The sequence below is a fragment of the Pezoporus wallicus genome, unplaced genomic scaffold (genome assembly GCF_028554395.1).
Source record: "Pezoporus wallicus isolate ANWC-B61680 ecotype Strahan unplaced genomic scaffold, APGP_CSIRO_Pwel_v1 scaffold_13428, whole genome shotgun sequence".
NCBI classification, from domain to species: Eukaryota; Metazoa; Chordata; class Aves; order Psittaciformes; family Psittacidae; genus Pezoporus; species Pezoporus wallicus.
Genome location: NW_026637482.1, coordinates 211,830 through 237,434, shown reverse-complemented (window position 1 = coordinate 237,434; position 25,605 = coordinate 211,830). Strand labels below are relative to the sequence as shown.

At 43.1% G+C, this 25,605-nt stretch overlaps 1 protein-coding gene across 1 annotated transcript in view; it reads left to right on the top strand.

The window, feature by feature from the left end:
- DCC (DCC netrin 1 receptor) overlaps positions 1-25,605 on the top strand; it is a 602,355-nt gene that overhangs the window by 537,273 nt on the left and 39,477 nt on the right. The window contains exons 19-23 of the mRNA XM_057405653.1: positions 2,279-2,386; positions 4,569-4,763; positions 10,234-10,266; positions 21,728-21,793; positions 24,785-24,947. Coding sequence (XP_057261636.1) covers positions 2,279-2,386; positions 4,569-4,763; positions 10,234-10,266; positions 21,728-21,793; positions 24,785-24,947 — 565 coding nt within the window. The remainder of the gene's footprint in view (positions 1-2,278; positions 2,387-4,568; positions 4,764-10,233; positions 10,267-21,727; positions 21,794-24,784; positions 24,948-25,605) is intronic.

The following is a 25,605-nucleotide window of genomic DNA, read 5'->3' as shown; positions in this document are numbered from 1 at the left end:
AGAGTTGCTATGCCCAATATTCAGAAGCAACTCTCGGAGCCAAGTTCCATCCCCAGATCAGCCTACGCAAGTCTTACGAATACGAGAGGTGTTAGTAAGTGCTAAGGGAAACATCTAAAGCTTTGATTTTTCTCATGATATCTTATGTTCACAATCTGCTGAAAACACAGCTCGACTTCAGCTGCTCAGCAGAGTTCATGTTTTAGTCACCAGCACAGAAAGGTTGTGCTACAGGAGGGGTTTACAAGCCCTGCTAGTTTAGCCTCAAAAAGACAGAAAATCTAGGAAAGGAAAGGGTTAACTAGTTCATGAAAACATGTCAGAAAGGTTAATATCAGAGAAAGGAAAACAGCACTCAACATAAAAATGTTGTTTGCCTACAAAGAGATGGATGCTCTTCCGTAGAAATTTCTGTGAAGGTAAATAATATCACAGGATGGGCTTGGCAAAAGTAGGCAAGAGAAATTTTACTTTAAAAAGCGAGTGAGATTCATTTATGAAAATTGTTATTTCTTGCAGTTCCCTGAGAAAGCAGGACCATGCAAGGTGGAGAAGAGAAGGCTCCTGAAGGGGAGACCTGAGAGCAGCTCCAGTGCCTAAAGGGGCTGCAGGAAACCTGGAGAGGGGCTTGGGACAAGGGATGTAGGGACAGGCCAAGGGGAATGGCTTTAACCTGCCCAAGGGGAGACTGAGATGAGCTCTTAGGCAGAAGCTCTTCCCTGTGAGGGTGCTGAGGCGCTGGCACAGGGTGCCCAGAGAAGCTGTGGCTGCCCCATCCCTGGCAGTGTTCAAGGCCAGGTTGGACACAGGGGCTTGGAGCAAGCTGTTCCGGTGGAAGGGGTCCATGCCCGTGGCAGGGGCTGGAACTGGGTGAGCTTTAAGGTCCTTTGTAACCCAGACCCGTCTGGGATTCTGTGGTACTAGGATTATAGTACACTTTTTTGAACTGATGAGCCAGTGTCCCGAGCTGGCTACAAGCCGAGTAGCTTTTAAGTGCAACACAGTCCTCTCGAGAAATCCCCAGCAGCAGCACTAATGACAATAGCAATAATGCAGTGTGTTAGCTCATGTCATGCTTGGCATCACCCAGGACTAAGGGGCTTCTCAAAGACATGTGAACTTATGTTCTGGTTTGCCTACTTCAGGGTAAGAAAGATGCTTCCAAAGAGGAGCACCCAATGTGACAAGACTGAAGTGAGTCCCGTTGGTGCTGGCTCTGGACATATCAGACTGAAAGTGTTGTTCCAGCACATATAGCAAAGAGATAATCCACCCTAAACCTGCAACAAAGAATGTTATTTCAAAGGGATTAACTCCCTGTGACCAGAGCCTGTACAGCAGCTGGTTCCTCCCTTGTTATTTGTCACCCTGAAGACTTGTTTCTGTGTTTAGATTGGGCTGGTTTAGCTCAGCACAGTCCAACATAGCTTTACCTCACCAAGTGGCTTCAGGGCAGTTGTTCAAACATTCAGAAATGTTGTTTAGTGGCCTCAGGGGTAGGACACAGATGATGAGATGCTCGTATTCTGTGTTCCCTGTGCTGTTATGTTCTCTATATGCTCCCGGTCATTGACAGCCTGCATCAAACGAACTTAATGAACAATGAGCTTAGTGCCAATGCATTTACTCTTCTCTCTTAACTATTTATTAATAATTGGCCTTCTTTCCTTTCTCCTCCACAGTCTTACAAATTATCTGTGACAATTTCCTGACCTTACAAAATATCTGTGCAAGACATCCTAACCATCATCAGAAAGGCAGGGTGCAAAGTAGATACTGTAGGCTCAGAAATCCAACCTTGTGTCTTTAATACACTTTAAACAGAAAAACTAAGAGTTTTCTATCATATCTAAAATGTCCCAAGATGAGATATGTTTAGCAAATAGACACAGTAATGTTTGGTTTATACTGGTACGTACCTACAAGTTTTTCTAATAAAGAACCCGCAGTATTATTACTGGTTTTAAGTGTACAGTGTTCCCAGAATATGTTAGGTGTTCCTGGATGCCTCGGTGGAGAATAAGAGCTATCCGCCAAATCCTAACATATCCACACGCAGTGTTTTGTGCAATTACTGCTGTTAAAATCTCACTTCTAGACAAACCATATGTTACATGTTTGAATGCATCTAAGGACACTCACATTTGAAAGGATCTAAGAAAGCAGTAGGCGCCTATAGTAGATGAACTATAGCTCATGACTGCTATGGTGTGTAAGGAATTCAGAATCACAGAACAGTTGAGCAACTTCTATTTTCTATTATTTCCATTATTTTCAGCTCCAACCTCTGCTCCCAAGGATTTGACAGTCATTACACGGGAAGGGAAACCCCGGACGGTCATTGTCAGCTGGCAGCCACCGTTGGAAGCCAATGGAAAAATCACTGGTAAATATTTAAATTATCTACCTTCTCCCTTTATTTACCATTCTGAGCGTTCGATGCTTTCACTCATTAACTCTTTTTTCTTGGGTGCTATTTGATCTGATGGTATTTTATTTTCTTTTACTTTCATCATCCAACTTGGTTTAGGGTTCAAGGCAATGTTAGGGGTACTGTAGGATCTAGAACTTGGGATGTAAATCTGTATTTTTAATTGCTAAGAGCAGTAACATAAGTTAAAAAATGGAGCACCTGAAGTGAAGGTTTTGTGGTTCATGCTGCTCAATGATAATTAGAAATGACTAATAATTAGTATTTTGTTTAGCAAGAGTGCAATGCATAATACATGTAATAATAGGTTGCTCAGTGCAGCACATCATGGGAGAATTTATTGGTAGATATTTAATTTTACAGTAACTATTTAAGGCAGTGATGATCAGGAAAAACCCTAATATTGACTGACAAGAGCTGAACTGAACGGGTGCTTCACAATGACAGATTTTATTTTCCAAAACACTTCATGTAACCTTAGTGTCTAATTAAGAAATTCATTACAAACCTTTAATGTTAATTTAGTTTGAAAAATACAGTAGAGTTCTATCTGAGATTTTGCTTGTAACTGATCATTTTGGGCTGTTAATAGCCATCTCAGAGCCTTATAATTAGTAGGAGAATTATTGCCCACCTTCAATAACGTGCACATTATGGTCACGTTACTACTAACAGTTGGGTTGGACCTGTTCTACAGTGTATTTATGTGTGGGTGAATGAAAATGTCACTGTTAGTGCTCATAATCCCAGTAACACACTGCTGAAGCATTGAGGAGTATAAATGCAAGAGGAAGAACACTTCAGAACAATGTCCCATGTGAGCCATTAGCGATGAAGAGCCCTGGGTAAGCTTTAAACAGTGTGTAACTCAGCAGGGCCTTACTGGCATCAGATGAGCTGTTGTGAGTTACACCAGGAAAGTAACCCACTTTATGTTATCAGTAAAAATAAGGATATATTTCCACGTGGACATCACCCAGCAATAACGATTCCTAGGCCAGACTTGCATAACTGTGTATGATTTCACTCCACATTATCATCAGGACTTTACAATCCCTGACCATGTCCAAAAGGAGGATGTTTTGATGAAATGCCCCTGTTTACACAAACTTAATTTAGCCATTAGAGAGAAGACATGGCCATTTTGATGGACAGCACACCCAAATGAGTGTTAATAGTCCTGATTCCCCAGTGAGTAAGAGACAAAATAAAATACAAGCTTTGCTGACTTCCAAGGCATGAAATCACTCCGTGGTGGCACCTTTCAGAGAGTTTTTCCACCAGGAGCAGCATTCAGACCTGAGACCAGACTGGATACCCTGGCATCCATGCACAAACTTGTTTCTTCTAGCGCTGGGTTGCAGAATGTCTCTCAAGGGAAGTTTTTGCTGAGTGCGTGGTCAAATGTTTCTTAGGCATATGAAGCAGGGTTGCAAAGTAGTTGCAGGGTGTTCTAGACCTCTCAGCCCTGATTTCAGGCTTTTTTCTTCTTCCCAGAAGTTCATTTATAGGCAAAGTAATTCCTATAAACTGTAATGATATCCTAATGCTGGTCCTTGTGGTCTCTAAGTTCTGAAACTTCCAAGTTTTATTCAGTGGAAAGTAGTTATTGTGCTACTTTAAGTTACCAAAATTCCGAGCTACCAAAAATTATGATTCTCCATTTTTTTCCCAAAATACTTTCCCCTATAGCTGAAAATAAATGTTGCATGGCTTCCCATAAACACCGTCATTTAATGTGGGTCATTAATGCCATATAATTTTATTTTAGGATGGAAACACTAAAGACTTATATTGTATGGTTTATGGAAGCTGTCAGACTGAATGATATCTCAAATGTCACCTGAATTTGAGAAATGAGCTTGTAAGAACCTGTTAATTATTAAAAATTAACCTATTTTCATGTTTGCTAAATCTGTATTTCTTACAGTGAATACTGTAACTGTGGTTTTGTTCTAAAAGTAAACAAATGTGTGTTTTTGTAACTTTGCTCAAAGCAAAATAGACTGGAGGCCTGACATTTCTGCTTTTAAATAGAAAAGCCAGATTTTTAAGAAACCTGAATTTTACCTGTATTTTGTCGAAGAAGCACCTTAAAATTTGGTAAAGTGCTAACTGAGAGGTTGTGTTTCTTCAGCTTACATCCTCTTCTACACTTTGGACAAGAACGCTCCCATTGATGACTGGGTTATGGAGTCCATCAGCGGTGACCGGCTCACCCACCAGATCATGGATCTCAACCTGGACACCGTGTACTACTTCAGAATCCAAGCTCGCAACGCCAAGGGAGTGGGGCCCCTCTCTGATCCTACTTTCTTCCGCACGCTGAAAGGTTTGGATCTGTGTCGTGGGGATAGTAATGACACACAGAATTCTCTTATGCTTCTGTGGGAGCTTTGCAATTAATGCCACTTCAGCCAGAAGAGATCCTACTGCTTGAAATTGTTGCTGAGAGATAAAAGCAAAACGCTAGGTACAGTACTTGATGAAAGTAAACCACATAATGAGGTGGTAACTATATTTCTAAATTCAGCACTCTGACACCACCTAACTTTCCAGCAGCAATAACAAAACTAATTGGATTTGACTGGGTTTCTCTAGGGAGGTCCCTCTTCGTTTTGGATCCTCTGGTGACTGTAGGAACCTGTAACGACTCACTCCTATCAGCAGAGCAGGCACGCAAAATCATGATTAGAAATCTCAGCAAGCTGGGATGCAGCTTGCCTTTGCATGGGGAAAGTTATTGCACATATTTTTCAGTAGATTTTATTAGCAACAGACTAATTAGTGCTTTACCCTTCTCTCTAAAGTGACCAGTGAGGAGGAGCAGGCAAAACAGGGGCACCCTTTATTTTCCTGGTATTCCAGTGCCTAGGTGTTCATGAGAACAAAGGACTGCACTTATGTCAGATTCAATTTCAAATCAACACAGAGAGAGATTCCTCTGCTCTCTTCTCCACTGTCTGTCTGCGTGAAGCCCTGACATGATCTACCCAGTAATTATTAGTTATGAAGATGTAAGCAATATTACTGTTAGTGGGAAGCAGGGTGCTTGAGGCAGCTCTGCTCCTTCTATTTTAACTGTCACTCAATCATTTGCACAAAGGTATGAAATTACTTCTTAAAAAGGTGTGTAATTAATAAAGAACGCAAATGACACAAACAGTGAACCTGTTCCAGGAAAGAACCATGGCATGTGAGAGAGCACGTTGTTGCTGTGCCTCCTCTGGAGAAAATCCTGGGATTTGCCTGTAAAAATAACAACATAGCAGAAGACAATTAAAACAGGACACAGACTGGGCCTGAGTATTCATAACTGGAGGGGAATTAAGGAAATCCAGATTCAAACCTTGCTGGAGAGGCTTGGAATTAGCTCTCACACTCAGGCCTCTGACGTATTTAACGTGAGCTCTACTAAGCAAAGTGACTGCAGAGAAAGGGGTGCCACACCATCCCCGTATCATTCCCTTTAAGGGATTTGTTGTTTGATTAGTGGGAGCTTGTATTTGAATTCTCTGTCAGCAAACCTTCATGTGAATAGCAAATTTTTGCCCTGCCTGTGAGGGAAGCGGGGGAGGAATATCCACTTTTCAACCTTTAAGAAAGGCTTTTGATGAATGAGCCAGTGTCCACAGCCGCACAGGCAGAGAGCTTGCCCTTTTTCCTTCACTATCAGTGATATCAGTGTCTCTAAAGCATGCTATTGACCGTTGAATAGGAGTGAAAAGCCTCATAGACTGTTTCCATGCAGTAGGTAGAGAATCAGAAAAGAGAAAGAAAAATTGTGTCAGTTCGCACTGAGCTTATCATCGCCTGCCCAGGTTTGCAGGACTTACTTGTCCAAGTCATGTCTCACTCTGAATGAATTATTGGTAGGATCCTGATTATTGATTCTCTACTGCCAAGAAATGCGAAGAGATAGCACTTTGCGGGTGCTTCATCTCTATCAAGGGGACGGTGCCAACTTAATTTCATGCTCAGAATCTGTGCCAAGCAGAAGTCTATTAGACTGAGCTTAAAAGAGACAAGGCATCAAAATATAATAAGCACAGACTAATGAGATATGAAAAGATATAGAGACCCGGATATCCAACTAAAGCAAAAGATTAATGCACTTGATATCACCTGCTTTGTAATGTTTACACAAAGTACCATGAAACTCATTTGGGAAATGAATTCTGAATCAGACAACATCAACAGATACTGAAAAGATGAATTTATACATTTGTTACATCTTGTAATAGCCTACAAGGACTATGTCTAATACCCTGCCATGAATACTTAATGATATCCACCCTAAATATGTCATGTTCAATACTATTCAACTGTTTTTTTGACAAATTTATCCGTACACTTGAGGTGAAAAGACTTTCTGAAGTCTTGAGTGCATTCTGAATTATGCAGAAATGTTGGTTTCCTACCCATAATGGTTATTAACAGAAGATATGTATGAGCCATATGGCTATGTGTGTTCTGATGGCAAATCTATGTCCTGATCAGAGGAAGTTTTAGATCACGAGGAGCTAAACAGGCATCAAAGATCCACTAAGTCACCCACGCTCTCGTTCCATACATTATAGCACTTAAAGCTCCTGCAAGGAAACCCAGCTATTACTTGTGTTGTAATTGCAATGAGAGTATTTGTAGTGAGTTTCCTTTACTAATGAAAATGTAGTGATCTGTGAGAAAGAGATATATTTACTAGTAAGTAACACTACCGTGGAATAATGAGTTTATATTCTTCCACCTCAGCTTCACTGATGATAATATAGACAAAAATGGGCAAATCCTGAGGTTATGTAAACTGTTGTTACACTGTGCACTGCAATCAATCTCTGACAGCTTTCATCAGTTGAGAATCTGCCAGTTTTATGCTCTGGCTGGTTAAATTTATCACTTAAACCGTGGAGAATCTGATACACACATTCTTAGGGACCTGGAATAGAAGGCTGAAATGTGATCAAATGTCTCACCTTTTTATTGTTATATAGTTTGGACCAGAATTTGAGACTGTTGCTAGGATTTTTCTTAATGCTTCCTGAGTCTAGATGACTTCAGTAAATATTATGTATACGTATATACTTACATGTGTTTAAGGAAGAGAAGCAGACAGTGCCCAAATCGAATGTGCATTTTGTGCAAAGCAGGGTATTTTCTCAGATTGCCCCGATGTTAAAGTCCAAGTCTCCATGTTATATCAATTTTATGGCATATATAGGAATGACTTTTGGAAATTCATTAATTTGCAGAAGTAAATACACAGTCTGCAATGTTATTGCAACTGCCCAATGACACATGGCAACTAAAGAGTGAGTGAATGAACTGGGAGATGGGGAGGAGGATTGCCTTGATCTTTTAAATAACTTCTCAGCAACTTGCTTTTTCATCTGCTACAGAAACAAGCAAATTTTAGAACTAAACTTACTAATGTGTTTATGCTTTTTTGGCTCAGCCGTACCTATTCGGAATTACAGCCACATTTACAAACAGACCTCACTTGTGTGCTGACTCCTTTAAATAAATGACAATGAGGGAGTGGTTATCAGAATCTGACAAAGCATTACATCAACACATATAAAATGAAGAAAGTTGCCTGTTAATGCACTGATAGACATAACATCAAACATGGACAAAGCACTGGATCAGATGCGATTGTAAGGGGAATGATGGAAAGGGAGAGAGACGAAGAAGTAGTTAAGAGCTTCACAGTACTCTCAGATATTCCCATTGTGCTAAGATCAACAAGGAAAACCGTATTCCTTGGCTTTCTACAGGACACCAGATTTAAAGTTGCCGCTGCACCATTTCTAGAAGAGCCCTGAAATGGGCAGGTGACGCCGATCCCGCTACTTTACTCCCCTTTTTTGAAAGGATGGTGTGGGGCAGCATTTCTAGCACTGCAGTGCCCTCTAATGCTGCCTCAGCATCGTAGTCCAACAGCACATCCCAGTTCATAACCGCTCCAAAACTTGAGCCCCCAGGACCTGCTGGAAGCCAACATTAGCCATCAGAGCTGCAGCATCTCCTGGCACTAGAGGTGTCGCGGGTTTCACCTCCTCTATCGCATGGAGAAGGAGCCAGGGAAGAGTCTAAGGGGCATCCATGCTTAGATGGAGGTAACCACACTCACAAGCAAGGCTTCGTGTTTTCATGTATATAGTTGTCCTAAGGGAAAGGTGATAACCCAGGTATGGCTCAGTGGGGAAGCGCAGGAGCATGGGTTCCTAGAGAGTTTGAGTCACTATGCTCCATATACCCAGTTTCCCTGCATCCCTGAGAGGGGATTAAAAAATTACTTGAGGTTTTGGGGGTCATCATAAGAGCTATTCCCTCTCTGCCACAGGCACTGAGCTCCTGGGTGTATCTTTAAATGTAAATTACTCCCACTTCAGTACCTCCATTTGTTCCTAGCACGATGCCATGGTCTAGGGGAGGTTTTGCCATGATTTTAGCAGCGAGGGGAGCAGCATGCCCTGCACCTGCAGGCAGTGGTTATTTGACTTCCAGATTCGTGTACCAAATCACTTCTTTTCCCCCCAATTTCCTGTACTTAAGATTCTTGCATAATTTATTAAGCAGAGGACTGGTTAATGCTCTACGATAGTAGCTACTTATGAATCAGAGGAAAGTTTAATTCCCTCAGCCATATCATAAATAGTCAGAAGTTGTAGCTGTGCAGGAAAGCTTTTAATATATCTATTGAATTTTGAAGTCTTGTCTGGTTCACTTCACGCTATCTTTTATGGTTATTATGCAAAAACATGTAAATAGTTTTAAACCGCTTTGTAAAAAGCTGAAAGAATAATAATGTAAGTCATACCAAGCTTTTAGCTTGTAGGTGGTTTGACTGTAATTATTTAAAGAGGCAGTGTCTCTCTCCCTTTTCCTTCTTGCTTGATTAAACTTTCCAGATTACACAAAAAAAAAGAGAACAAGAGGATTAAAAAATGATATAGTAAGGGATTCACATGAGGAAGAACTTGGTGAAAACAGTCAGTTTGAACTGGTTCTTGAAGCAACCTGGTCTGGTGGAAGATATCCCTGCCCATGGCAGGAGGGTTAGAACTGGATGAGCTTTAAGGTCTCTTCCAACCCAAAGCATTCTGTTACTCTATGAACATTGGGCCTATAAGAATGCTGGGGAGGGACTCTTCGTTAGGAACTGTAGGGGTAGGACAAGGGGTAATGGGTTAAAACTTAAACAGGGGAAGTTTAGATTGGATATAAGGAGGAAATTCTTTCCTGTTAGAGTGGTGAGGCACTGGAATGGGTTGCCCAGGGAGGTTGTGAATGCTCCATCCCTGGCAGTGTTCAAGGCCAGGTTGGACAGAGCCTTGGGTGACATGGTTTAGTGTGAGGTGTCCCTGCCCATGGCAGGGGGTTGGAACTGTATGATCTTAAGGTCCTTTCCAACCCTAACTGTTCTATGATTCTGTGATTCTATGTCTGCTATAACTCATGGTGCAACCTTGGTTCAGTGTTCCAGGAGCATTTGAACGTTTCTCTTAGCCATATGGCTCAGCTTTATGCAGCCCTGCGAGGACCAGGGAGTTGGACTCAACGATCCTTTTGGGTCCCTTCCAACTCAAGAGACTCTGAGATTCTATGATCCTGTGTTTGTCCTCTCAGTTCTCCAGGATCTCTTGGGAAAATGGAAGGGTAAAACTCATCCTGTCCTCCTGCACCAACCGTCCCTGGTGTGGGAAGGCAGCACCAGCCTGCTAACACTAATAGTTGATGTGATGTGTCGGCTTGCCTGCGAGGAGCTGTCAGCCTCTAATGACATTGTCTCTTTCTTGCAGTGGAGCACCCTGACAAAATGGCTAATGACCAAGGTACGGTGCCCTCAATCTCTCTCCTTTCCTCGGGGCCGCGCTGGGGAGGGGGCCGCGCTTTTCACCTGCGCCGCACACCTGATGAGGCAGACGCTGGTGTGATAATTAATCTTGTTAATGAAGTTCTGCTTGGCTGAGGCTGCTGCTTTGATGGGGAAGATGTAAATTTTCAGGAGAGGAAATTGTTTTGTCTCTTTTCTGAAGGACCAATTAAAATGTCAGGCTTCTTTGTATGAAATAAATTTTTAGTCTCTGCTGCACTTCTGAATAATTCACATTAAGTATAATTAAGCTCGGCATAATTTCCAGGCTCTTCTTGCACCCTTTCGTGGGTTATAGATTAGAGTTCAAAAGCCTTACAGTGATAAATGATATATCATCTTTTCTTTCAAACCAGCAGCTCTTATTTAATAGTAACAAAGTCTAGTCAACTTTTCAAGGCAATATCATTACATTTTCCAAATACGAATATATGTTTGATTACTCACAGTTTCTCTGCTCCTACCTACCTTTCAATACTTCTGAAGTCTGTTGCTAGGGTATTTTTTCCTTTTATTTCTTTCAATTACAGCTAGAGCGCTGTACATTTATGTGACATCTGCCCAAGGAAACAGCCACAGTGACATTAGGAAAGTTCAGGCTTGAGCTTGTAAAGTTTATTTGGATTTGTACTCTCATTTTCCACTAGTTTAAAAGGCAAAGCAAGGTGTAAACCTCAAATCCCTGGATTAACAGCAGGTGCCATCTTACTCCAGCTTAGTGAGTTGAGCTAACCTGCAATAAATAATTCCTGGGGAAAGACAAGAAAGAGTTATCTAGAAGATCAAAGTCAATTCTAGAACCTTTCATTGGCTTTGCTTCAACCTGGAGCATCCCTGAAGGGTATCAAGGGCATATTTCATCACTAGGATTTGACTTTGTACCAGGTAGCACATATAGTCTCACAGCAAGGTAGCACACTGCAAATTCACCCTCTGATTTCAGCGTATGATTTGCTAAAAGAAATAGAAGCATACAAATTACAAAATAAAAAATAAAACAGCTGGTTTTCTTGGTATGACTCAAATTGAAAATGTCAGGTTTGAATAGATAAAAACTATTCTCAAATTGTTAGGTTACAAAAAAGCCCAAAAGTAAATTGTCAGTATGTCTTTTTCAAATTTGCATTTAAGATGTTTTCAGGCAGGTTTGGAAAACCTAGGAGAGGCTTCAGCACAAAATCACCTGGTAAGCAGGACAGGAAATGTGTCAAGTTCAATTAAAAAAAAAAAGAAAAAAAAAGGAAGGTTGGATGGAAAATAGAGTGTGTGTCTTAGTTCTTCACCCGGTGTGCTGCTCTGTTTCAACATAACTGCACAGCTCCATGTCCATACTGTAGTGATATTTAATGGATCTCATTGAACGACCTCAGAACGTGGAACATCTGCCTTCTCTGCTGGTTGTGATTTGCAATGGCAAAGCCAGGAGCAGCGTTCCAGCAGGCATAACCTGCTATAGCCATTGTAGGACAACCACTCCTATAGACATGGTCCATCCTTTCATAATGCTGCCAAAGGGAGACTAGGATGAGCTCTTAGGCAGAAGCTCTTCCCTGTGAGGGTGCTGAGGCGCTGGCACAGGGTGCCCAGAGAAGCTGTGGCTGCCCCATCCCTGGCAGTGTTCAAGGCCAGGTTGGACACAGGGGCTTGGAGCAAGCTGCTCTAGTGGAAGGGGTCCCTGCCCGTGGCAGGGGTTGGAGCTGGATGAGCTTTAAGCTCCCTTCCAACCCAAACCAGTCTGGGATTGTATGAATACTTGTTCCAGATCTTCTGCCCATGAAGCAAGTATGTGTGTAAGAAGCGTCAGGCTTGTTCATGGATTTCTGCTTGCTTCTGTTCATGTAATGCAGCAGAAAATCCAGAATTTGTTGGATGCTCTACAGTTTCGTGATACTTTATGGGAGGAAAAAAAAAAGAAAAGAGTAAGAAATGTTGAAAAGTGGTTTTATGTTCCATAGAGTGGTGAACTCATGCCCATCAGACAGACATAAAGAACCAGATCCTCTGCAGAAAGACCAGCCTATCCCACCTTGTGTTTAGTTAATGAGGAAATGTAAATAAGCATGACAGATTAACTGCAGTTGTTCTGTATATGGTAGGTGAATACATTTTCCTCAAACTAACACATTAAAAAGAGCTCTGAGTTTTCTGTTTGTTTTCTGCTTGTGCAGTTGTGTTGTTCTGGGAATGCTGTGCCCCTCACTATGGAAAAACCACCACCAGAATAATTCATTGCTCTTGAACAGCCCAGACAGTGTTTGCAATGTATTTAGTGAGCGATACCCCTTACGGACTTTAAACAGGAAAGATTTCAACAATTCTCACACAACTACTTGCAGCATGATGTCTGGCTAAAGCACGTCCCCAGGGTGATAACTGTGCTGTGATTGCAGGCACAGCCTATGGCTTGCAATTGCTTTAGGTGCGGTGAGGGTTTTTGGTCTGATTTAAGTCAAATAACGCACACAAAAATGAAATCAAGTTAGTGTGTTCTTAGCAGACAGCAGGTATGTACAGCTGGAGTTAAACACAGTCACTCCTAGGACATAAATACTGTCTTTTGCCTGGGTAGCTGAAATACACTGCAGTTTTGTTCTTTAGGAATGTAGTATCTATGGAGGATAAATTCTCAGCATTTTGTTGTATCTTACATAGGCTTGTTCATATCCGAATTCTTTCCATTTGACCTCAATGATGAATTCTAATGATGAAATCTGAAGTCATCACCTGCATTTCCTTGATCTCTAGACAACTCTGTTAAAAGTAACTGGATGATGCCAGGTCTCAGTGTAACTGTACTCCATGCGTTAAGACAAACAAAGTCAAAGTTTCTAAAGGCTCATTTGCCTTAGAAATCATCAAAGCTACTTCTTTAATCATCCTGAACCAATGCCTACTGAAGTCAATGGAAGCCTTTTAAATTACTCTGTGCTTTGGACAAGGCCCTTAGGGCCATTTCAGCCACAAATGCAATTCTTATTGAGTGACATGAATTAACTCTGGTAGGTCATCTGTCTCTAATGCTGGCTCATGGTTCCTAAGGTCAGGAAGCAAAATTAACTACTTGGCAGCAAAGCATCGTTGGAGGGGGCATGGGCAGAGACCCCGAGGTTTCAGAGCATGAAGAGATGGAGGTTTGAAAATCCCAGATGTATGTTCTTCTGGAAGGGATGGTACAACCGCTACCATCCTTAGGTGCAAACAGAGAGGTAGGCTGGAGAGGAGAATTTAAGGAGAACTTCTAATGCCAGGGCAAGCATGCTCCCTATTGCTGCGAGTCCCTGGGAGAGCCAAGACCAGCTGCTGCAAGAAGGATCTACCACTGTCAAGAGGAAGGAGGAAAGAGGAAGGAGGCAAGAGATACCCCACCCCAGTTACTTCATTCTTGCCCATGAGTGAGGGATAGTGTTGAGCCGATCCCATCCCATGGGTGCCTCGGTCCTACAGTATCTGATAGACAATAAGAAATCCTTCTGTGAAATGCAAATAATGCTTCCAGGGTGCAAAGACTGTTATCTGGAAGGGGAAAAAAAGAAGCATCAGCAACTAAAGAATCAAACTACTTTCCCAAGAGAGCCCTTAAATCTGAAGTGGGCCCCTAACCCCTAAATGTGTCAGCTTCCTTTCAGGTTTTTGTTATGCCAGTATGCAATCGGTAGAGCAGGGCATATGCAAAGAGAGTAAAAACGGTAATGTAGAAGTAAGAATTAAATTACAGTTTCAGATGCTCAAGAGAGAATTTTTGTCACAAGCATTATGTATGTGGGGCAGGGCTTTCAGAAGAGCTGTGGTAGAGGCTTTGTGGAGTCTAAGAAACTCTTATTTATGATTTTCATCTGAAATTTATAGAGGCAAACTGGGCAAAGAAGAGATTAATTCGTTGTGGTTTAACTCAGTCCAGTTTTCATTTGATATAACAATATTAAGTCCCTTAGTCTGTATTTTGTCAATATAGGAATTGTCAATAGCTTTCTGTTGACATCAGAATTAGATTTTTGCAAGAGAAAAAAAAGAATAAAATATTATTTCTGCTCTTGGACTACAAATGTTTTATAACATCCCTGTACATTTTGATAAAAAGAAACAGTTTCTTCTTATCTTAGGAAATTTCAATATATTTTAATTGTTCAGTTGTTTTCTGAAAACACACCTCCTGTGGAATGGGTCATATAAACTGTCCAGATACACTGAAATATCACTATGAAAAAACTGATGCGTATGGAATACAGTTACAATATTTTTTCTATATGGCATGACTCTTTTTAAACCAAAAACTCAGTATTTCCAAATTTAGACTTAGTTTTTACTGCCATGGTGGGGCCAATGAGAGGCCCCACGCTTGGAGCAGGAGCAGGACCAGTGACCATACCCAGGGTAGCAAAAGATCACCTGAGACTGGCATTCACAACATTTTTTTTCCAAGTCCTGAGGGTGATGGTGTTCTGCATTGTTTTGCATCCATATGAAGGCACGTGGAAGGGTTTCAAAGCTATGCTGGGGGATTTCCTATTTTATACCTTGGTGCTCTGCATCTCATGGGTTAACAGCACGCTGCTTGCTTGAGCTTTCACAACAAGGGGGTTTGAAGCACAGTCTGGTCATGCCCAGAATTCGGCTTGCTGCAGTTCAGCCTCTTCCATGCTGGATTATTGCTGGCACGTCGTCCTTTTCCCATTTGAAACCTTCCTGTCCATGTTTTTCTGCATATGCTTTCCTGTGTGAAACAGCTGCTGGTACAGCTAGAGGCTGATACCAACCCCAGACAGTCACATCACACTGTGACTGCAGAAGGCAGCAAGTTTGCCTCTTTTTTTCCGTTAAAGGTGGCTCCAGGCATTCTGTTCTGAGGCTGTTTTGCAAACTCTGAGCGTAGCAGCAGTGAAAGGCTGAGCAGTTCAGGTCTTTTATAAAGCCCTGCCTCCTAAACAATAACGCAGTGGTCTGTAATGCTCTTTGCTAGAGAAAAGAGACAAGAAGTATCCCATTTATTGGAATAACCCATTTTGGGGAAATAATAATAATAATAATAATGGTAGTAATAATAGTAATAATAATAATGCCTTTTAAACTCTGTCCTCTGGCTGTGTTTACCAAGCAGGTGTAGGAACTCTTTCTTAAGGCCCAAAAGCTTGAAAGCATCTCTGAAGACATGCTTGAAACGTTAAGAATGGTTATTTCTGCACATGGATTTTGTTTCCTGCTATGTTGAGACACAGCTGAACCAACTGCCTGTGGATGCACTTCAAAAAGGAGGACTAGAAAGTCAGCAGGTGATGTGGTATCTGCCTGCCTGGTCTTGCATTTCTACCCTGCCAGAAGTCTGGCAGTTTATGATTGCTTATAGGCAAATTTGCCTTCACCAGGCTCTTCAGCTGTCACCACGACAATCATAGAATCATAGAATAGTTTGGGTTGGAAAGGACCTTAAGATCACCCATTTCCAACCCCCCTGCCATGGGCAGGGACACCCCACACTAGACCATGTCAGCCAAGGCTCTGTCCAACCTGGCCTTGAACACCGCCAGGGATGGAGCATTCACAATGCGAGAGTCTCCTTTGTTAGCAAGTGCTGACCATGGATGGGAAGAAGACAGAGCGTGCTCCGACTTGTTTAAATGCTAATGGTGCAGAACCTCTGCAATGAGCTCTAGTGTTGCGTATCTCAAAGTCTTACAGCATAGTCAGCTGGGAGAGGTCAGTTCTTCAACAAGCAGCTTTTCCCATCCAAGACAAACATGTTCAGTCATGGCCTTGAGTTTCCTTCTCCTAACACCGGCCGAAGAGGGAAGCTGTGAACGGCCATGTGCATGAAGGTGGATCCTCACCTCAGTTCTCTCTGAAGTCAGAGTGCGACCCACCGCTCCTCCTCCCACTGTGTGTGCAAGTACGCGATGTGGGTGCACAGCATTACACGTTCCAGGCTGCACTGGCGTTCATCTTCAGGATGAAGAGCAGCCGCTGCAGTGATACAGAACTGCTCAGCATGTATTTTCTCTCTTCTGCCTTGCATTTCTACCTTCGCAGAAGATGATGAGCCAGCAGTGTGTGAACATGAGCCAGCTTCAGTGTGCACTCACAGCCCAGAAAGCAACTGTACCCTGGGCTGCATCAAAAGGAGCGTGACCAGCAGGTCGAAGGAGGTGACCCTGACCCTCTGCTCTGCTCTTGTGAGACCTCACCTGGAGCATTGTGTGCAGTTCTGGTGTCCTCAACATAAAAAGGACATGGAACTGTTGGAACAAGTCCAGAGGAGGCCACGAGGATGATCAGGGGCTGGAGCACCTCCTGTATGAAGACAGGCTGAGGAAGTCAGGGCTGTTCAGCCTGGAGAAGGATGCATGGAGACCTCACAGCAGCCTTCCAGTATCTGAAGGGGGGCCATAGGGATGCTGGGGAGGGACTCTTCATTAGGGACTGTAGTGACAGGACAAGGGGTAACGGGTTCAAACTTAAACAGGGGAAGTTTAGATTGGATCTAAGGAGGAAATTCTTTCCTGTTAGGGTGGTGAGGCACTGGAATGGGTTGCCCAAGGAAGCTGTGAATGCTCTGTCCCTGGTGGTTTTGAAAGGCCAGGTTGGATGAAGCCTTGGGTGAGATGGTTTAGTGTGAGGTGTCCCTGCCCATGGCAGGGGGTTGGAACTGGATGATCATTCCTGTGCAACATTATCTAAGTGTTCCTGCTCCGGCAGGGGGATTGGACTAGATGATCTTTTGGGGTCCCTTCCAATCTCTAGCATACTGTGATACTGTGTGATACTGTGATCTTAAGGTCCTTTCCAACCCTAACTATTCTAAGATTCTATGATACCAAATTAGAAGAAGTTGCTGGGGGAAATTTTCCTTTATCTCAGATCTATGAGTCTGATTTGGGCAGAACCTTTCATTGCCCTTTGCAGCCATCCTCCTCACTCTGCATTTACAGTCTGAGCTTCTTTATACCACCAGCTTTCAAGCACGGCTGCAGGTCAGCAGTGAGCTAGAACTGCCCCCCAAGGCAACTTGCTATCTTCTGGTATCTTCTGCTCTATCCTGGAGCAGGTTTCCAAGTGCTCAGTGCCATAACTAACTTCAGGAGCTCAGCTTTCCCCTGGAAACAGGAGAGCTGGTTTTCTGATGGCACAGTATGCCTGACAGCTTGTGTTGGCTGTTTGTGAGAGCAAATGACTTGGTTTGCATGCTTAAACCTTCCAATGACTTAGCTGGCATGCTTGAACCTCCCTGGGGACACCCGTGGGGCAGGAAATATCACTTACATGCTCTGCTGTCTCACACGAGAATATTGCTCATTTTGTTTTCTCTATAATTTTGACTGTTTAAGGCAAAACACAGCAACAGTGCAGGGCCGAGTCTGGTTCAGAGGAGCCAGACAATGCAACAGCACACGTCATCCCCCCCTCCAGCTCTCCAGCTCATGTAGCTGCCTTGCAGTGAAGCATTTTGCGAGGAGAGTTCATTCCCTCAACATCTACTCATCTACCCCTGCTGTGTGGGGATACTGAAGTCTGCGAACAAGGAACCTGAGCAAGGAAAGCATGAAAAAGGAAAGAGATTTACAGCAAAATGACAGCAGAATTTCTTGGCCAGTTTCTGAGTCCTGGAGACCTGAGAGGGTGAAGAACTGTTGCTGTCACCAACAACTTGATTTTCTTTTGCCTTGACAAGACCAAGCTGGAAAGTTTATTTCACATAATGGCACCTGAGATAGAGTTGTGGGAAAAGGATATGATTTTTTTAGAAAAAAACTCAAGTTGCTGAAACGTTTCAGAGACAAAGATGGGGGGGAAAGCAGAAGTTAAATAGAGAAGTAAGGGGTGAGAAATGGAACGAATGCTCGTATGGTCTTGTTGCAGGTTTTGCTACCTCTGAAAGTACGTTACGCCTTTAATACAACTCATTACACAAGTAAGGAAAATCAAGATCTGGGACTGTTAAACCTCAGTTAAAGGATGTAGACCTGTTGAAGTGAGTCGTGAGTAGGGCCGTGAGGGAGCTGCTGCGAGGGCTGGAGCAGCTCTGCTGTGGAGCCAGGCTGACAGAGCTGGGCTGGGGCAGCCTGGAGAAGAGAAGGCTCCTGAAGGGGAGACCTGAGAGCAGCTCCAGTGCCTGAAGGGGCTGCAGGAAACCTGGAGAGGGGCTTTGGACAAGGGATGTAGGGACAGGCCAAGGGGAATGGCTTTAACCTGCCTGAGGGGAGACTGAGATGAGCTCTTAGGCAGAAGCTCTTCCCTGTGAGGGTGCTGAGGCGCTGGCACAGGGTGCCCAGAGAAGCTGTGGCTGCCCCATCCCTGGCAGTGTTCAAGGCCAGGTTGGACACAGGGGCTTGGAGCAAGCTGCTCCGGTGGAAGGAGTCCCTGCCCATGGCAGGGGTTGGGAGTGGAGGAGCTTTGAGGTCCCTTCCAACACAAACCAGTGTGGGATTCTACGAGAAAAGGCAGCTCTAGAAGAAACAGCTGATGAGTCAAAGTTTTATTATGGCTTGTCCCAAAAGATGGAATAATACAAAGGAGAAAAGCTCCACAGGAAACTGTTGGGAGTTGAAGAGAGAGTCCATTGACTGACTTAAAAAGACACAAATGGATTCCAGATGTCTGTTGAGTTATGCTCCACTTTTATGGACTTCCTGGCTGACACTCAGGGTTTAGACCTAAACTCAGTGGTCTGGGAGTTTTGTACTTCTTTTCTGTAAGACAAACACATGGATGGATTTGGGAAGAAATTGCAGAGCGACAGCAATAATAAACACAGTACTAACAGACAAGTGCAGTGCTAACAGACAAATGCAGTGAAGATGCTGAAGCTTAAGTGGAAGCACACAGGCTAGCCTCCTTACTTAATTATGTTATTTTAAAGGTAGTCGAAACCTGAGGCTATGGAACTGAAGAAGTAGCCTCAAAGTAGCAATGTTCTTGCACATCATTTGATTTTTAAAGGGAAATAGAGCTGTTGCTGAGTGAAACGTAGAGGTAGAAATGATTTGTGGAGGTCTGTTGGAGCAAAGCATGGATAATCCTCAGGGGTTTAAGAGCTACCTACTCTTTAACATACAAAACCTTACAATGGATCAGAGATTTATCTCCCATATTGTAAGTGCTTAGATCTCCTTGTTTATCTGAATATTGAATACCGTTTACGTGTCTTAAGAGGAGAACAGAGCCAAATTACTGTAAATTCTGTCTTGGCTATCCTTGAGAAAAGCATTGTTGAAATACTTTTATTTGTTCAGGCCTTATTTGTGTTCCTGTCTCTCATCAGGGAAATTGCCTCTGATTGGAAGTTGAGCTTTTGAAAGAGTTACCCTCAGTGAACGAAACTGGAAGACTCTGTTGCCTTGGGCTGTTTTTAAAACAAAGTCTTTCAGAAACTTTTTTAGCCCAAGATGCCCCCAAGGTGGATGGTGTTGCCTGAACCTTTCCCTGGTTGCTGCCTGCCTACCTCTATGTTACCGCCATCCCAAAATAATGACATCCTCAGGTTCCACTCACCGCATTAGAGCCAGGAATGAAATGAGCAGTTGTTCACACAAGTATTTTCACAATAAAAACGTCAGGTATAATGCCTTGAAAAGCACTTTCGTGTCAATTCAGAAAGTGCCAAACTTCAGAGTCAGGCATTCAGGGTTAGGATTTTTAAGTCTCCAGTATCCTGACTGAGTGGTGCAGTGTGATGAGCTCCTGCTAAGATGGGCTAAATATAAAAACCAGTAACATTTAGCAAACTCCCATGGAGCTACCCAGTTTCCCAAGAACAGCATAACCCCGGGGTCGCAATGTATTTGCATGCTGCGGTGTAGTATTATGAATAGGACTGCTTTAAGAACGTCATCTTCACTACATACCTTATATTTAGCTCTATTTTGTCTGCTTTTACAGCTAAACATTTTGCAACCTTGCTTTCTTGGGATCAGGTTGTTGTAGCTGTGCAGTTATGCTGATTGAAAAGATGATTACGTTGAAGTCTCTTCTGATGATAATCATCTTTCATTTATTTAGGGCCATTCATCACAAAATACTTCCCAAATTGGTAGACAAAGTTATGCACGTGGATTTCTTCACAATCCACAGAAATACAAGTACCTCTGGAGAGGCGTATGGCAGTTGTTAACAGTGCACAGCATCAACAAACAACTGAAGGGAAGCGAAAAAACAGGGGGGGTTTGCTCAGTCTGCCAAGATATCTGATGCATATGGTGGCTGTTTAATGTAGAAATTATCTGGAATAATCCCTGGTAATTCCCTGCCCTGCACCAAGATTTCATAATTTTTACTTAATTCCTTCACCAGCAAAACTCACGCTACTGAAATTACGCTATTTGATCTAAGGGGTAACAGAGGCAAAGCAGAGAGTGTCTGAGGGTCTTATGGAGTTGTTGCTGATGTGGTGCTCCAGCAGCCTCTGCCCATCTCAGGGAAGATGTCATTTGCCTGAAGCACTGCTCCAGCAGAGCAGCACTGCATCAGCTGAGACTGTCACCTAGGAAGGCTCATTTGAGTTAAATGAAAACATAATTAGCTTTGGAGGAATAAGGTGGCCGTGTATTGTGCATAAGCTTCTGGTCTTCTTTGCCAGAAGAGCGACTTTTACCCCAAACCACTTCTGTTGTGGACTTTGCATTCTCCCATGCCAGTAGAGACCAGGAGGAGTTTGGTAGGACTTTACCAGCCTTTGCGTTTCTCCGTCTAGCAGACATGAGGAAGTAGAGATTCTGGTCTTGGCAAGAACGTGGGCACACCACCACAGCTATTTAGCCCAAGGTTGATAAATAAGACAAAATAAAGCAGGGGAAAAGATGAACACCTCGTATTTTGCTATGTTAATTTGAAGTGCAAGTATGGCCTCAACAGCCAAAGCATTTTTGGAGTAATAACCATATACCTTCTTTTTTACTTTCCTTTTGGGGTACTTTTTTTACTTTGGGGTTAGAAAAGAGGCAATCATTTTTTGTAAAACCCAAGCAGTGGCGGAGTTCTATTTCCCCAAGTACATTTCACTGGAAAATAAATTACAGAAAGGTTGCTCAATAGCGGTGGAAAGCCACCTGGCAGGTGGAGAGCGTGCCTGTGATCCTCTCTTCAGCACTGTCCCTGTGCTGCAGTTCCAGCCACAAAAGCAGCTGAGTTATTCCTGTTACCCATGGAGGGGGCTCAGATGGATGCTGCCATCGCACCTCAGTTTGTCACTCTAACAAGAACATCTGGACGAGGGGAAAAACCAACAGAACAAGACCAGCTGCTCAAAGGGCTGGCATTCAGCATGCTTTCCATAGCCTGCTTTGGTGACAGATTTATCCCAGTACATATGGGATGACTTTTCCTGCACTGTTTAATAGTTTAAGCACTGTCAGGCAGGCGCTGCCTCAAGCAACACTCTTGACTTTGCTGGTTTACCTGTTACACCGTGTCTGATGCATTCTTTCTGCCAACAGGTCGTCATGGGGATGGTTCTTACTGGCCAGTGGACACCAACCTGATTGATCGGAGCAGTCTGAATGGTAAATACAGGCTCCATCCAACCATGCTTAATAATTAAGTGCTGTTTTGGTGATAACCTTCTGTCTCTCTTCTCTTCATCGCTCTCTCGTTCCTCTCTCTTACGGCTTGGAAGCCACCTAACATGCCCACAGGTCGCGCATTCACTTCTATAAGGGGAGTTAGCTGTTGAAAATTCCACCCATGTGCAAAACACCTGCCCCAAACCAGAAATGCTAGCAAAAAATAGGGTCAGAACACCATGTATTTTGTTTTGGTTTTCTCAAAGCTGGTCCCCAAATTTCTCATCAGATTTTCAGCTGAGGCAGAATTCCCAAAAGTATGTCGCTGGGGATGAAAATCCCATCAAAAGAGAAGTTTTAGATATACCTCAGCCCTCAGAAACACCTTTGAAAAAATAATATCTTGGAAAGAATTGCAAAATGCGTTTTACATTATTTTATTTCAATCTCTGGTCCCATGAGACCTCGCAGCATTGGGTGCAGTTCTGGTGTTCTAAATGTAAGAAGGACGTGGAACTGTTGGAGCAAGTCCAAAGGAGGCCACGAGGATGCTCAGGGGCTGGAGCACCTCCTGTATGAAGACAGGCTGAGGAAGTTGGGGCTGTTCAGGCTGGAGAAGAGAAGGCTGCATGGAGACCTCATAGCAGCCTTCCAGTAACTGAAGGGGGGCTATAGGGATGCTGGGGAGGGACTCTTCATTAGGGACTGCAGTGACAGGACAAAAGGTAACGGGTTAAAACTGAAACAGGGGAAGTTTAGATTAGATGTAACGAAGAAGTTCTTTACTGTAAGGGTGGTGAGGCACTGGAATGGGTTGCCCAGGGAGGTTGTGAATGCTCCATCCCTGGCAGTGTTCAAGGCCAGGTTGGACAGAGCCTTGGGAGACATGGTTTAGTGTGAGGTGTCCCTGCCCATGGCAGGGGGGTTGGAGCTGGATGATCTTAAGGTCCTTTCCAACCCTAACTATTCTATGACTCTATGACACAGGCTTTCTGGAGAAAATGCCTTTTTTAATGAATATATCCTGTCCTAAAATAGGAAGATGTGACAGGAAATCCCATGGACTGACAAAAACTAAATGAACATAATCAGTGACAGCTGGGATTCAGTTATGTATCAATAACTTCTTATTCCTGACCCCAACTTCGTTACCTAATGAAACATTGTCATCTCACATTATTGAATGGAACAACAGACAAGATTCCCTCAAATGCGTTATCAAGTGAGGGTTGAAAGTACAAATTAATTGCAAGGCACATAGCTGATTAACTCTGATTATTTTCCTCAGACAAGACAAGGAGGGAATGCAAAATTTTGTTACCTTTCCTGTCCTACTCTGCTGCAACCAACTCACCACTGTTTTAAGCTTTCTCCTGCTCTTCATAGTAGTTCATCATAAATATAGAAAAAAGGACTTTTAAGAAGTAAAAAGAGCTTCCAGGGCCTGCAATAAAGGGTAGAGAGTTGTTTTTCTTGATAGCCACTGTATTTCATAGGGGGTACTCTTTCAATGCCTCTTACTCAGCATGGAGATGAAAAAGAAATCAAATCCCCAAATCTTCAGGATTCCTCTACTCAACCATTTTAGTTCCAGAAGGATGGCACTCATAGCTGCTTCTCTTATTATTTGCCTGAAAAAAAAGCTATGTGAAAAGGGCAAATTATTTAAATAGAATAATTAGCGAAGTAAAGAAAGGATTATTAGGGCAGAAAATCAAGGCAGAATATTACAATTAAATTACATCTATTGCTAACTAAAACTGTTGTTTTGAAAGATTTCTCTTTTTTTTCCTTTTCCATTCAGTTTTAATAAAGGCCAAATGAGATCCCCGACAAGTATTGTTTCGTTTATACATGAGAGTTTGTGCGTTTGATGCCATGTGAAAACTCTTATTTTTCTTATGAAATCTTTGGCAAGACCAGCACTTTCTATCCCATTGCACCTAATATTTATTTTTTCTCCAAGCTTAAGTTGAAAGATACTTTGGGGTTTCTGAGTTTGTAATCCTACAGGATGCCTGCAAGATTGCCTTAGCATTCAGAGCCAAAACGTTACTCCCTGATTTGTGCACATGTCCATAACCAATGGCCCAATGAAGTGTAATTAGAGGCATTATCCAACAAAATATCCAAAGGGATTGGAACAGGGTGCCCAGAGAAGCTGTGGCTGCCCCATCCCTGGCAGTGTTCAAGGCCAGGTTGGACACAAGGGTTTGGAGCAACCTGCTCCAGGGGAAGATGTCCCTGCCCATGGCAGGGATTGGAATTGAATGAGCTTTAAGATCCCTTAAAATCTAAGCCAGCCAGGGACCGGAAGATTTTAGAAGTAAAAACTGTGCTATTCCCAATGCAATGGGGGAAATACTGTTGAAAGCAAGGGGCCAGTTTGACCGGGACTTGACATTGGAAATTAAGTTGTTTTCAGTCACTGCCTTGCTGCTGCATTGAAACTAAGAAGCTTATCACTTCTGAAGATCGAGCCTGTAACCTGCTCAAGTGTTGCACGGGGACCTGGTCAGCATAGCAATCAACAATGAGTTGTGATATGGGACTAGCTGTGGGGTGAACATAGTACTGCCAAATGAATGAGGCATTTAGACTGGCTGACACACAAGTTATGTCCTTGCCTGTAAACACCAAAAAAAGACTATACAGGCCATAAAGAAAAAAATCCATAGTCCCTATATTTCCATTTTCAGCTGATAACAGCAAAAATGAGCTGAATGTTATTGACTCCCAACATCAGGTTATTATCATCCAGAAAATGCACAGTCACTACTGCTTCAATATTTTCCTCTCTGCTGTACCACTGAAACACAGAGACACATTAATTTCAGCTCTTTATGACACCCTTCTGCTCTCTCCATTGGCTTTTTCAGAGGAATTCATATCACCTGACAGGCTTTATGTGTTTTATTTTATGGTGACCCCTAAAGAGGGAGTAGAGCAAATCCAGCACTGATCATGCCCTCGTTATCCATCTTCTTTCAGAGCCCCCCATCGGGCAGATGCACCCTCCCCACGGCAGCGTCACACCCCAGAAGAACAGCAACCTCCTTGTCATCATCGTCGTCACCGTCGGCGTCATCACCGTGGTCGTGGTGGTGGTGGTGGCCGTCATCTGCACCAGGCGGTCCTCGGCACAGCAGAGGAAGTATGTGCTCAAATCACGTAGTGGAAAGGGAAAGGCAGATGCTCGTGTTCAAAACAGATCTGGTCAACAGCATTTCTGCTGCAGAGATGTGGGTTCTGGGACTGAACTGCGTTTTGGGGCTCAGCCTTTTGGTTTTGGAGGCGTCACTCGTTACTGGTGAGTGAAGAATACCTCCTGTCACCAGGCTGAGGAGTAAACCATGGGGAATAAGTACACTTCATGTGGTGAGCTTCAAAAAATATCTGCCATGCCCAGCTCTCTGTTGTTTTTATTGCCAAGTATAATTCAGACGCAGGAAAGAATCAATTCCATTGATTTAAAGGGAAAAAAAAAAAAGAGTATTTGTCTGTGCCTGGTGATACCAGACTTCCTGACTCTGCAAGCTGTGCACCTGCACAGCAGAGAAACACAGACAGTCCTGCTCACTTGCTCTGGGAGGATGTTGTCCTCTCCAGGCAATCTGTCTCTGCAAGTCTTCCAGTAAAAAGCATTCAGAAGTGTTTCTCCACATAACCATCAAAAAACACCCTCAAAAGAGTCTATAGAAAATTGTAGGAAAAACATCTTTAGGATTGCTCTGAACGGCTATAAAAGGGCAGTAATGTAAAGCACAAAGCTTTTTTCAGGTTTCATAGAAATGGGAAGTGAGTCAGTGGGT